At 45.2% G+C, this 14341-nt stretch overlaps 1 protein-coding gene across 1 annotated transcript in view; it reads left to right on the forward strand.

Annotated features, from left to right (window-relative positions):
* Positions 1–14341, forward strand: part of GRV2 (DNAJ heat shock N-terminal domain-containing protein) — a 91521-nt gene that overhangs the window by 61388 nt on the left and 15792 nt on the right. Inside the window, exons 13-14 of the mRNA XM_087396469.1 lie at positions 13626–13849; positions 13954–14298. Coding sequence (XP_087252595.1) covers positions 13626–13849; positions 13954–14298 — 569 coding nt within the window. The remainder of the gene's footprint in view (positions 1–13625; positions 13850–13953; positions 14299–14341) is intronic.

The raw sequence follows: 14341 nt of genomic DNA on the forward strand, positions 1-14341 counted from the left end.
GTTAGGAGCACATGCTGCTCATTTTCTACTTCTCCTGCGGGGCATATTTTACATGTTAGGAGAGAAAGGGGTAGGGAGGAAAGAGGAAGAGAGTGAGAGGGGTGAGGGAAAGAGAGAGTTAGAGAGAGATTGGGAGAAAGAAAGAAAGAAAGAAAGTTTATTAAAGTCTTCGGAAGACCGATGGGTCTATGAGACTGTGGAAATCTTGATACAACAAGCTGTGGTAGTGGAGCTACTAAACGAGCGTCCATACCAATGCAAAATGCAAAAATGCAGAATGGTAGTACTAAGTCCTAAGTACAACATAGTCATGTTGATGGTCAACTATATATCAGTCTCAGCATCATCATCAATATCATCATCATCATCATCGGCAACAGCAAGATATCAGGATGGATGAGGCAGTGGAGGCATGAAGTTGGCAATAGAGTGCTGTCGGCCACTCAGAGGTGTGGTCCTAGCACGTCTCCTGGTCGTAGCTCTGTGTTTGACCAAGGCTACTGTGACCCCTGTTGGTCGGGCTCCGACTCTAAAGGAGGAGGGGATGTCCCCAAGTGTGATCTATGTGTCGATCCTCTGTCTGAGCTGTCAGGTCACAGGCTCTGGGTCATGGTCATGTCGAGGCCTCGTCTCGTGGGGATCCATGTGATCTAGCTGAGATAGAGCTCTGAGAGGGATCAGCCGAGGAAGAAGGCTGCTCCTGTCTCCGTGCTTGAAGTATCCTCTCATGGTGTCTAAGTGCCTCATGAATAAAACCTGCCAAACACCGCTGGTCGGGGTAGGAGAGGAAACAGGCCAAAATCCCATAACTATCCCTGAAGAGGTAGTGGAAACGCCCTCGGATCTCATAGTACACATGACACCTGAAGATGAAATGCTCCTCTGTCTCAACCTCTTGCATGTCACATAGTGTGCATATGCGCCTCTCCTTGGGTAGTCGCTCTGCTCTGCCGCTCTCGATGTGAAGTCTATGTGAAGAGACCGGGAACTGCCCAAGAGAGAGAGTGAAGGGAGCACGTAGGAGGAAGGAGGTGGGAGATAAGATTCGATGTCACGTCATAAAGTGTACAATAGGGGGTGGATGTGGACTTATATAGTCCCTCCACATTGTCCACCTAAAAGGCCTCTAAAGGGCCTCTAAATTGGCCCTTTCCCCTCTTCATTACAGCCATCCCTTCCCATAGAATTTTTCCCTCAAAATTTCACATCCTGGCTGTCCAAAAAGTGCAGCAAACAGCAACTACTAATCAGCCTGGTAGGAGATAGGGGTGGTCGTGAAACAATGCTTTCTGGCTGCCATGAATTCTCATCCTTAAGATACATCATATTGGCATTTCCAGCGTGCATACCTCCCATCATAGGTTGCTGCAAATCTTGCAATCCTGGCTGCTTATTTGCCAAGTGAGTGCCAGGCATTGCCACCCCTTCTGCAGGCTGTCCCACCATTGCATGAAAGACAGACCCTCGTCCAAAGTATCTTGGATGCATTGTTGAATGAGGAAAGGTTGGCTGTCCTTGGTTAATGGACTGGAAATTATTGGCCTGTTGGACATTTCCCATTCTAGGACCAACTGAAGGCATCACGGGTGGCTGTTCACCAAAGGGTACATGACTAGGTGCGTGCCTATGTTTCTTTTGCTTCTTTGTAGCTGTCTTCTTACTTTTGGAAGGGGCATTCAAAATTTCAGCAAGGTTTTGAGTTATCTGTGTCAAGGTGCCCCTTGCACTTGCTAGCGGTACCTTAAATAGGGTTTCCGCATCTTGCTCTTTAACCTCATCTGCCTCATCTTGGGAAACCGTAGTGGCATGCTCTGGGGGAACATGCTGTTCCTCATCATCTTGCTCTTCTTCTTCTTCATACCATGCCTTATATTCAAAGGACTTTGAGTCCTTCCCCGACCACTGGGTGTATCCATCATTGTGGCTATAATAAAAATGCAGCAAAGGCTTCCTTTTCCATCACTACCAGGGCTCACTTGTGTAATAAGATGGTGATGGTCCCGGCAACGGAATCGCTGAAACCGGCCTCTAGCAAGCTAAAGGGCAGTAATCCATAACTAACTTAACATCCGCATTAATCATAGCCACAATGCATCACTTTCAGCCACTACCAGTGAGAAATAAACTTCAAGACACTGGAAAGGAGGCTAGAATGCCCCTGCTCAAAAACCATACACAAGAGACATAGATTGGCCCCAAATGCTTTGGCCCTTTTGGTATTTATTCATTTCTTTTGTCAATGGAATATGCTTTAACAACAAGGGCTCACCCCTAGCACTTTGCTTCAAGCATAAACTGGCACCCAACGGCCAAGGCAAGGCTAAGGCATTCCAGAGTGTCTGTGACCATATGAAGCTGACAATGCATTCCACAAGGCATCCAACTTGCTAAAAAGTGTTTGGCAGTCCCAAAACCCAATGTCCAGCCTCTCAAGGCGACAAGGCACAACACAAATCCCAAAATGCATAAGTGACCTCAAGGCAAGATGAAACTCTGCATCAAAGCCGTAAAATCAGGCAATCAGCCTCGGATGCGTGTACAGCCAACAATAGATCTCGAGATGCGTGCCAATGCTTGCAGGTGGGCCGTACAGCCAAGAGCTGCCTTGGAATGCACGATGAAGGCTGTACAAATGCTCACGGGAGAGAAGGAACCGTCGTACGTTCAAGAAATAGCATCGAAATGCGTGCTAGGGTGCATGCAAGTATATGCATTCAAAAGGACTGCCACGTGGCTCATTAATGCCTCTAACCCACTCTTGTTGTTCACACTTGTGCCTTCCCTTGGGCCTAACATTTAGGCCCTCTTATTCTTTGCCTTGGGCTTTGCACTTGGGCCTAGAAGGTGCACTTGGAATTAGACCCTACCCTAACATCAAATCTTAGGGGCTTTTAGGAAGTTAGCACTTGTTAGTCCCCCACGGCCAAAGTATCCATAGGTTTATTTGCACATCAAAATCACGTCACCGTGACAAATGGATTCGAGGAGTGTCATTTATGTATGCAGGGAATGCCAGCTTGATGCTCATAGGTGGTCACACGGGGGAAGCCTTTGCTTGTTCTTGACCAACTCGACGAGGTTTCCTACTCGGTCCCTTTCTCTATCTCTTTCTCTTGTGGAAGTTGACAACAAAGCAAATAAGTCTGATATCCAAGTAGAGATTAAAGAACACGAAGCTAGATGTGATAATGCGCTGAAGATTAGAATAGGGGGGGCTCTTAAAAGATTGGTACAAAGAGGAGGATACATATAGTGAAATATTGACAAAGATCAAATCAAGTTTGCCCAACATCGAATGGGTGAATGATGATGAGCAGGATGATGACTCCTCCAGGCCAGCCTCTATTTTGCACTATAGAGGTCATGCAATCCTTACACTGAAGTCAAAAGATATGCGGATCAAGCTTCTTCGACAATCTTACAAGCTGAAGGGTACCAAAGTATGGATAGCAGAGGAGCTTACACAAAATCAACTCAAGATTAAGGCAACTGAATTAGCTAAAGTCAGGGTTGCCAGAGGATGGAAAATGGGCAGTTTACCGTGAAGGGGTAGCACTAATCAGAGATTTTAAATCAAAACCAAAAGACTCTCAGTCTTAAACTGATGTATGGCTGTTTACTCTCCAGAATATCATGTAGGTACTCTAAATAATTGGGGTTGCTTTTTGCACTCCTTGGGAGCTGCCATGTGCCCTCCCTAAAGCAGATGTCCTAGAGGGTTTCTTGCTGTCCCATGGACCTTTTGGTCTCCAGTGGACGTTAATAGACTTTCTTTCTTTCTTTCTTTCTTCATAGCAGAGGCTGAAAGCTACATTCTACGCTCTAGGCAGCAGACCTTTCACTGATGCATCTTCCAATACGTCAAGAGGAGGAGCCTTTGGACTCGGAGTTCGTAGATGACACGGCACTCTTTGGGCTTGGAGGCGGTCAAGGGGTCTCCTGAGACCTATTGCTTGGCCTCAGGGGCAGGATCACTTGGTTCATGATTGGGGAGATGCACTTGGCTTTCACTTGATTCCAAGAGGGCACATAGCGAGGTAGTTAGGATATCAAGTGGGCATCAAAATTACCGCAGTGCAGTAGATCACCCTAGTGCTAAAGAGAGTGAGGCGCAAGCTTTTGTACTGGAGCTCAACCAAACTCTCTCTAGCAAGCAGGGCCCTCGTGGCCAATGAGGTCTCTTTCTCTCTCTCTCGGTGACGACTTCTTATGGGTTTTCACAAAAGCTGCATGGGCTAGCTCAGGCACGTAGTACACAACTTCTTATGGGTTCGGATGGTACGAGGAATACTAGAGCCATGGCTGCTTGGCAGACGGTGATCTAGCCCCAAGCATAGGCATTATTGACCCTGAGACGCATAGCAGAGCCTTTCTAGGCAAGTTAGTGGTACGAGGTCTCATCCCAAGCTTTGAGCTCTTGAAGCTCTTGGTTCCCCAGCAAGGGCTTCGCAGAAACACACCCCCACAGGGGGACAGTGGCATTAGTCCGACAGCTGGATTTTTCTAGAGGCTCAGGGAAAGCTCGCCCTTACTGAGGAGTCTTTACAAGGTTTGATAGCGGTCATCTGGCGGACTCATTCGGGCTAGTCCCACTTATTATAGGATGAGTTTGAGAGGCAATTACTCATTTTGCACTCATAGGTTAGGGATCATGAGGGATGCTCAAGTATGTGTGGGTGTGTGGATTTGTATGTGTGAGAGCATATGTTTATACTATGGTCTACACCCATTGTTGGATGCTGATGATGTCAGTGTGGATGTCATATAGCTAGTCTTGGCTATGCGTGATGGAGTTTATGGTTTTCAATCTTATGAGTGACTATCGTGATTGAAACTGCACTATGTGTTGTATTTTTATAGGATGAGTTTGGGCATGTTTTTGGATTCATCTAGATATATAGATTCACATTAGTTGGGCTCAGTTGGATAGTGGCCTAGGTAGGTTATTTGGGACTTGGAGCTACCTTCTCGCGGAGGTAAAGTCACACGAGTAGGCACACTATCATTTGAGGGGGGCAGGCGTTCGGATGACAGAGACTAACGCAGTGATCGGGAGGAATCACGCAGCACGTTGGGACCCAAGGACAATTTTTGAGGACTGGGGTGCCTTTTAGGATCTAGTTTTTGCGGCAATCCCTTGGCTCAGTGCATTTTGGGCTTGTTTTTTGAGGGTTGGCTCAGATCTAGACTCTTTTCAGTCATTCGGGCCTTCCTCCTGTTGCTCCACCCTGCACTAGCACCATTTTACTGGGATTTTCTCCCTATTGACTTAGATCTGCCTGGTGCAGTTGGATTTGAAGCTTTTCACCCTCTTTTATGTGACATTTGCATGCATTGTAGTGACATTGAGGTGATTTTACTATAGAAGTTTGGGGCTTTTGTGTCACATTTGCAGATTTTGCAGTGACATTTGCTCCTTCTGGTCACATTTTGGGGCTTTTGCAGTATTTGCCCTATTTTGATTCCATGTCAACTCCAACGTTGGGGATTTTGGATCTATTGCTGGCGGATTGCGGGATATTTTCAGGTTTGCAGCTTATTTTGTCTCATTTGCCTAAATAGTAGTGACATTTGGTTGCTTTGATATGAAATTGGGGGTTTTTCACTGACATTGGTAAGAAATTGCAGCAGATTTTGTTATATTTGCAAAATTACAGCTTATTTTGGGGCTTTTACCAATTTGCTCTTTACCAATTTGCCCTCTTTTGGGCACAATTGCGCATAATTGCCCTCTCCAAATTTGGGGCTTTTGCCAGATTTGCTGATATTCGCAGCATTCTTTGCTTGACACAGACAAATTTGGGTTCTATTTGCATTTGCCCTTTGATTTGGGCCATTTGTCCTTTGAAATTTGTGGCATTAAGCCATCATTTGGGACAAATTCACCTCAGCTTTGCATTGGACAAATTTGCAGACATTTGCCCTTTGATTTGGGCTGGTCATTTGCTGGACAACTATTTGTAGGGGGGTCCTTTGAAGGGACAGATATTCTCTTGCAGGCCATTTTGGGAACAACTTGTGCAGTTTGCTCAATGTTTGAGCAGCCATCTTGGCATTGACACTTGCAGACATTGGCTGTCATTTTTGTCTGACCTTTGCAGCAAGCAGTTAGATACTTGGGCAGCCAGCTCTTTGCATTGTAGCCTTGAGGTTGTGACACTTGCATAGCACTTTTATTTTTTGGGGATTTTCATTTGCAATGGCAAACCATGAATCTTTTGGGATGCTTGTTGTCGAGGACAAGCTTGATGGCACCAATTATCCCATGTGGTCGTACTTGGTGCGTCACCTGTTGGTGTCCAAGAACTTTTGGGGAATTGTATCTGTTTCGGAGACTAGTCTTGTCTCTTCATCACAGGCACTTGCTGCCACCGCAGCCACTTCTCCCACTTCTGGTTCATCTACCACTACTCCCTCAGCGCTTGCCGCCGCTGACCCTCCAACACAAGAACAGATCCGTTGGGAGGGAGATGCACAGGCACATGTAGTTGATTGCCATGAATTGCAAGATAGTTGTTATACCTCACATTCGGTCTTGCAAAATAGCCAAGGTTGCATGGGACACTTTGGCTAGACTTTATCAGGTACGCAATGAGGCGAGAGTTGCTTATTTGCGCAGGCAGCTTGACAATGTTAAGATGAATGAAGGGGGCAGCATGGATGCCTATTTGACATAGGTCAAGGACTTTAGAGAGCAGCTCATCAATTTTGATGAGATTGTACCAGACTCACAGGTTGTGTCCACCACACTTGATGGACTTCCTGACTCATATCAGGGATTTGCTATAACAATTAGACTAGTGGCCATGGGTAACCCCAACCAATATTCTTATGATCAGCTTGTATTCCTACTCCTGCAGGAGGAGCAGAATTATCAAAACAGGGCTGCTTCTACTCATGCAGATCAAGCCTTTGTTACGATCATAGGAGCAAAGGAAAAGGGGGGAGAAATTACAGCAAGTCCATATTGCAAGAAACCAGGTCATGACATCTCTGAGTTTCGGAAGCGTATTGCTTCCGAGAAGTAGGGACAGCCAGGATAGAAAGGTCTTGTTGTCACAAATATTCTAGATGTAGTTGGGCACTCCTCCACACCATGCTCCAACTGCATATAGATCAATTGTTGGAGCGAGATTGCATTCTGGAAGGTCGACTCTTGTGCTCCTTCCAACACAGTGAGTTGGACCATCAGAGAAAATGGCGAGTTCCATCGAGCCATCACAGGTCACTTAGAAAAATTTATTCGTGGTTTGGTTAGGTAGCTTGGGTTTACTTAGAGGGTTAGGTTAGCCTAGGTCAGCGCCCTAACAGTCTTAGTGGTCTTAGGTTAGGGCTGTCATAACCGTCTTAGGTGACTTAGGAAACCCCCCCCCCCCCAAAAAAAAAAAAAAAAAAGCTTTTTCCAGCCTCTTTCTCATAGCCATTTCGGGGCCTTTCCTAGCCCTGTTCGGGCTTATTTAGTCCACATTTTGCAGCTTCTTCATCGACTTTTCTCTCGAGCTTCTCCATTGACATTTTTGTGGTTCTACACACTATATCAGTTTGGGAATTTCTTTGCAGGGAAAGCCATACATTCAAGCTTCCTCTCTCTCTCTCTGTCTCTCTCTCTCTCTCTCTCTCTCTCTCTCTCTCGGTAGTTCACCATGGCACCCCAACATTCCCCTCTTGAGTCACTTCATGACAGTGATTAGGCTGCTCAGCGTGAGCTCCCCAGTGGCGCTTCCACTAGTGGTACAAATGTTCCTACTTACCACTCAGGCCCTCTCTCCTACATCTCGGGTTGTTTAGGCTCAATTCCTTGGAGCATTCTCCTCCATGCTCCAACAAGATACATCTTTACAGTTGGGACAGCAGATGATTAGTCAACAGTCTCAACAAGTGGCCAAGTTGTCACACATGCATTACCGGACAAAGGCAAGCAGCCTATACCCCAGCATGGGTTCCAATCAGACAGCCTGAATGCATTCTCTACACCACGCTGAGGTTTTATGGCAGATGTTGCATGCAGAGTAGGATTTCAGCCCTAGGGAACTCTTTCGATTACCATCTACAACCTCTTGTACCATATTACATTGGATGTGTTACATCAAGTACTTTCCCTTTTGGGCTTATTGAGAAGATTGTTATGCGTCAAGTTTCAGGTGGACTGCAAGCTGAAATGCATTTTGCCTCACAGGCTAGTGCAGTGCAAGCACAAATACCTTGCATGGTCGGGATATATATGATGGTGGTTGTACCTTACATATTCAGCTGTTAGATTTGACAGCGATGTCTAAATGTCGAGATACAAATGTCATAGAGCAACGTGTCGTTGGAGCTATGATGCCAAGGGGAGTGATGCCAAAGGCTATGCAAGCCTTTAACAATAGACACCCAACACTTGGGGAGAATGTAGTCAGGCCAATGCTTGTAATGCAGTCTAGCCATGTTATGCCACTCCGTAGCATGCAGCCAAACCATGCTTTAAAGCGATGGATGATGCCTTTGGATGCAGGACAAAACTATTGTCGTTGTCAATTGACTGCAGCTGCAAATAGTAAAGGATGTTGTGGGGAGAATTGTTCTAATGAAAATAGCAGCTTAAATGGCTATGAACAGCAAGAATCAAAGCTGTCATTTTGGGAGCACCCAAGGGTATACCTCCTAGCTTTGCAATGCACACGCTTGATGGCACAAGGGCTGAATTCATGGATGCTTCATCGGTGATGCTTCAGAGCGTGGCAGAGAAGCAGATGGGCCAACAAATCGGCGAACAAATTTATGAGAAGGTCGGAGAGGTTGTGCACATTGCAATGCAAACGATGGGAAAGCAGCCCATGCCTTCCTTCTATGCACCAAAATGATGGGAATGGGAAGGAGGAAACAAATATGGACAGCAAGGGGGCTGTTATATCAGTTTGCAGGACCGATACATTGCCCCAGATGATGCCCTGGCAATTCAACACACTAATGGAAGAAATGCCTATATTCAAAGTAGCCTACATAACCGTGACAATGAAGCAGACCTGATGGGTGAAAAGATAGATGAGGCGCTAAGCAATGATGAGCAAATCTGTGATATTGATGAAGATGCACAGCAAGATAAGGATGTGATGCACTTACACTTGATCCTTCTAGGCATGCAAACTTTGAGGACAAAGTTTTTGAGGAGGTGAGTATCCAGCATTGTATGGTCTCCATTAAGGATGAAAATATAGAAGACCACACAGATGACAGCAAGGGATGCCAAAGTAAACTTACCCACAATGACAAGGAGCAGCTTGTGCAGCATGAAAATGATATGCAAGACAGTTTTAGTCCTGAAGCTGTGTCACAACACATTCAGGAGCATGACAGTGGGGAATATGGTCACAACTTCAACATAACTGATGCCCTTCACTGCTGTTCACTAGGTGAGTATAGTTGGGAGTTTTGCTTGCTACACTTAGCAGCCATTAGGAAAACAATGGCATCTCATAGGATTGCTGTAAATGTGAGGGTGGAACTTTGCAACGGTGTCCTAGTGCTTGATACAGCATGTGATAAATGCTGCCATGTATTGACACTCACAAAAGCAAATCTGTGTGCACATGATGAGGCTGAACAGACCCATGAGGGTGATGTCATGACTATTACCTATAGTTCATCGAAGTTGCCTACCAGTAACTTGCAGATACCACTAGCCTATGAGCTAGAAATTGAGAAATATGTAAAATGGTTCTTTGTCCAGCAAGTTGCAGACATAAGCCAGCAAGACAAGCCCCAAGATACAACTGTTATGATTGTTGTCCTAATGCAGTGTGATGTTGATGCTTTTGGGCCACAAATTTTGGTGTATGTGTCCTGAAGCTGTGTCACAATACATTCAGGATCATGACAATGGGGAATATGGCCACAACTTATATATGGAACCTCATTTATCAGCTGATTGGAAACCCTACAATGATATCAATCGTGGATATTGTCCATTGTATGGAGAGCTTAAGAAGAGGCAGCTTTGCAAAAGATCTACTTGAGGTTGAAGGAGCCAGTTGGAACAGAATGATTGCACGAGAATGTATGGCTAGGCCTTGTGTTTCCAAGTTTAATGTTCATGTAACCTGCTGATGTTGTGTGGGAAAAGGGGCAGAAGCATCCAGACAGCCAATGGTAATTTGGTAAAGATTTGGTTGCAGTATATCTTGAATATCAATGTATGCAAGCTTATGCCTCTCCTTCAACAAAGAAGGCGTACTCTTCAAAGGGCTTGATTGGATCTTGGTTAGTTGTACTTGAGGACTATGGCAGAGACGACTTGCTCAATGATGCTCAGATGCAGTCGATATGGCATGCATACGCAAGACTATGGGTCAGCACATGCACCTTGGGTTGCACATGGCTGATAGCCTTTGTTCTCCATGCATGTTTGTGTTGTCTTCTTACTACCACAACAACATGGACAGCTAACCCTTTTTAGCCCAAAGCAAATGGAGGTCAAACAGGATCTAGCATTTTGTTGTTTCATCCAATGCCCCTAGGTTCAAACAATGTGTTTGATTATTGTGTTGTCTGGGGTTTGGACTTTGGTGTCTCTAGTGACAAGGAAAGTTTATGGGATCATGCCTACATGACTTCTAGCAGGCGTAATTTGTCTCTCTCAGATTATTTGGCTGTTTGCAGGCTAGATGCACCTGGAAGCCATTTGAAAGACATGTATGCTACTGGCATCCAAATATTGGAGCCCTGTGTTGTCATAATTCTAGATCCATGCCATGTTGGGGTATTGAAGAAGCTTATGGAGCTGTTTGAGTCCAAATACAGCAGCTATAATGAAGATGATTTTCAGTTCTTGACATTTGGCAAGGACAGCATAACCAGAGATGCAATGCAAAGACAGCTCATTGAAGCGCTCATGGAAGCTACCATTGAGGGTATATGGCAAAGCAATCAATGCTTTACATGTGGAGAAAAGTGGAGAGCAAAGCACAATGTGGTGTGCAGAACCAAAAACATGGGGACAGCCGGAACGTATGTGATTATGGAGTTTCATGATGATGATCGTGGCACGAGGGATTACCCCCCACATGACCCTGGAGGTGCCAAAACACCCAAAACACAGGCATATATTACATTTCCTTTTCACCCTGGTGGTATGCATGACGGCGCATGTCCTCTCTACAGCAGGGGGCCCATCACCTGCAATTTTCAGGACAAATTTATTTTTTAAAGGAGGGATGGTTGTAATGAAGACCAAAAGTTTGTCAAGTTAGTGAGGGTTAGGATAATTAGTATTTGGGGTGTTTGCAAGATAGAGGGGTCTAAAGGGCTAAGGAGGTACTATATAAGTACCATCGTCTCATGTACAAGGACTCTTTTGATATGACATCTAATCTAATCCTATCTACTCTCCCTCCTCCTTCCTGCTACTCATTCTCCCTCTCTTCCCTAGTCAATTCTCTCTCCTCCCTACCTCATTCTCTCTTTCTTCCTCTCCCTCTACCCTCTTTTTCTCGTATCTCTCTCTCTCTCTCTCTCTCTCCTCTTTCCCCTTTCCTGACATCTCTGGAGCTTCACCAATTCAGCCCGGGTTACTTTCCTTGTAGGTGGCGGCAAGCTCGCTCCCTGCCTTGATGTGGAATGTGTGAGATGAAGTGTTGAGCTCTTCCATGGTAATCCGTACTACATGGGAAAGGTAGGTCTCTGGGTACCTTGGTGTCCAGATAAAACATCATCGTTCAGATGAAGGAAATGCTCTCTGAAGAAGGCCATCTTGGTCACATGTGGCTGCGGGGGGGACACCCATGGCCTATGGATGTATATGTGCCATAATGCCGAATGATGTAATGAGCTGCATGCTATGTCAAGCCCAAGAAGGGGGCATCCAATGAGTATTAATATGACGATACATGATCGATAGACATCCCTTGTGATCAAAACCATCTGGAGAGACGTGCATACTGACATTGCTCATCTCCCTTCGCTACAAGCTGCATGGAAGGTGAGTGAGACAACCATGGTAGTGTCTGTTGTTGGCTTGTGTTTGTTAGACTGAACTGTCTCGCCGTATCTACATATGTAATGATCTAGAATGAGGCATTTGTGCGAAGAGGTCTTGCCTTGCGAACTTTGCTAGGATGATGTCGTGTGGAGTATCTCTCTTCTCTTCGATCATGTGAGATAGCATCATGACTTGTAGTCTCTGGAAATTGGTCCGCTACCCAAAAAGCACCTGCAATAGGACCACTGGTCGAACTAGAGAATCAAAGAGGAGTGATTTTGTATTTATTTTCTGAAAATGTGTCTGGAAACATTGTCTATCCAATCTGGACAGTGACTAGAGGAACACTGTCTATCCAATCTGAACAGTGAACATGCCCTCTAGTCAAAGATGCTTGGGCTGCGGGTTTCATGGTAAACTTGGGGCGTGTGAAAGTGCACCCTAGGTTTACACAAGATCTGACTATCCCAACCAGCTACCGTGAGAATGTAAAAGATCGAGTTGAAGTGGAGCGTCATTGGTGTTGAAGATTATAACCTTGGGGTTTATTGATGTTGACCTTCATGTCTCGCCTATCACAGAAAATCTGCAACACTATCAAAGGCATCTGTAGTCCCCCTGTTGTGTTTGAGATCAGCAGGATATCATCGGCATTAGCAAGATAGGTATGCCATACTGTGCTAGAGTTGATCTACATCCTCTTAGTGTGTGATCCATCTTGTCTGGAACTTGCCTGCCCTTCCACCCGCATGCCTACTCTCACTGATGGGTATCTCAAGAGCTGACCCATAAATCTTGGCCATCAAGTGGGCCAGCCATGATAGTCCGGTAATTACGTGCATCCATGGGATCCCCTGCCTTGTGAATGGGTATGATGGTGTTTGTGGTCCACAAGATCAGAAAGCCTTTGCAAAAGGCTTCATTGTACAGCTTGGCTAGGATTGCAGCAAGTATGCCCCGTGAGGAGTTCTACTTGTAGGCCTGCCTGATCCTTGTAGCTTCTTGATGTGATAAAGAGCAAGGGTGAGGTGGGGCGGGGGATTTCTTCTGAGGGGGGCATTGGCTGGTCAAGAATGCTTTCCAAAGATTAGGGTCCTTGATAGAACATGGTGATACTTTCCATGAGCTTCATCCGAATTCTTTGGAGTTATTGCTAGACAGGATGCTTAAGAGTTCTTGTTCATGGCGGATAATAAAATGTCGTTTCTGATTGTTGACATTCTTTTTCAATCTGTTCTTGGGCAAGGTGCCTTTGATTGGCCTTGGAGTGCCGACGTTGGCTCAACGCTTTGCACTCGTCATCATATCAACTATTTTGAAGTACAGACCCTTTGGGCTACTTTCCCATTTTCTTGATTGTGAATAGGATGCAATTGCTGTGCTGCGATGTGGGTGGAATGGTGAGGAGGAGATATGACGTCTATGTATGTCTGTTCATCTATCATTTTTCAAACTTGTTTTTACGATGTGTGTGTCAAATAAAAATATATGTGCAAAAACACCAATTCCCTATCCCATTGAAGGAGAATGAAAGGGGTTTACTTGGATTCAGCAGCTTGCCTCATTGCAATTCGCCTCATATTTGCTTGGCTCCTTTATTTATCATACATTGGTTTCTTTCATAGTTGGCTGCAATTATGTTTAAAGAGAGAAAAATGTATATTTTCAGGCTACCCTACAAGGCCTTCAAGGACCACAACATTGGAGATTACAGCTACTGTTGAGGGGTCAATGTATTCTGTATAGAAGATATGGGAACGTTTTGGAACCTTTCAAGTATGCTGGATATCCAATGCTATTGAACTGCATCACGGTTGATAAAGATGATAGCAATTTTCTGTCATCTGAAAGAGTACCACTTCTTGTTGCAGCTTCCGAGCTTGTATGGCTAACGTAAGCTCTATCTGAATGCTCTTGAATGATCTAAGAATTGTATCCATTACAGCAGTGTTTGAGCTTAAAGGTCACCTAATTCATCCCGTGTTCGGTTGGAGCAGATGTGTTTCTTCTGCACTAAATGGGGAGGAGCTTGTCCGGGATGGTGGGGTCTCCTTGTTGGCAACATTACTTTCAAGGTGTATGTATGTGGTTCAAAGGAGCACCCCACCAACAGATCCTGCAGCAATGATTGTAACAAACGTTATGCGTACATTTGCTGTGCTCAGTGAATTTAAAAGTGCCTGGAAAGAAATGCTTGAGTGTCCTGGATTTATTGAAGATGTGGTTCACTGTTCAGAGCTTGAGCATGCAACTGTGGCAGTTGACTCTGCTCTCCAAACAATTGGCAATCTGGCTGCATCACCTGAGCTGCAGGAGTGGATGATAAAGGCTGGTGTTATATGGTAAGTAGATATTGTGATCTTGGACCAAGAATAATGTTAAATT

The sequence above is a fragment of the Dipteris shenzhenensis genome, chromosome 25 (assembly GCF_047967505.1).
Source record: "Dipteris shenzhenensis isolate YYH24624 ecotype China chromosome 25, Dip_SZ_1.0, whole genome shotgun sequence".
Lineage (NCBI taxonomy): Eukaryota > Viridiplantae > Streptophyta > Polypodiopsida > Gleicheniales > Dipteridaceae > Dipteris > Dipteris shenzhenensis.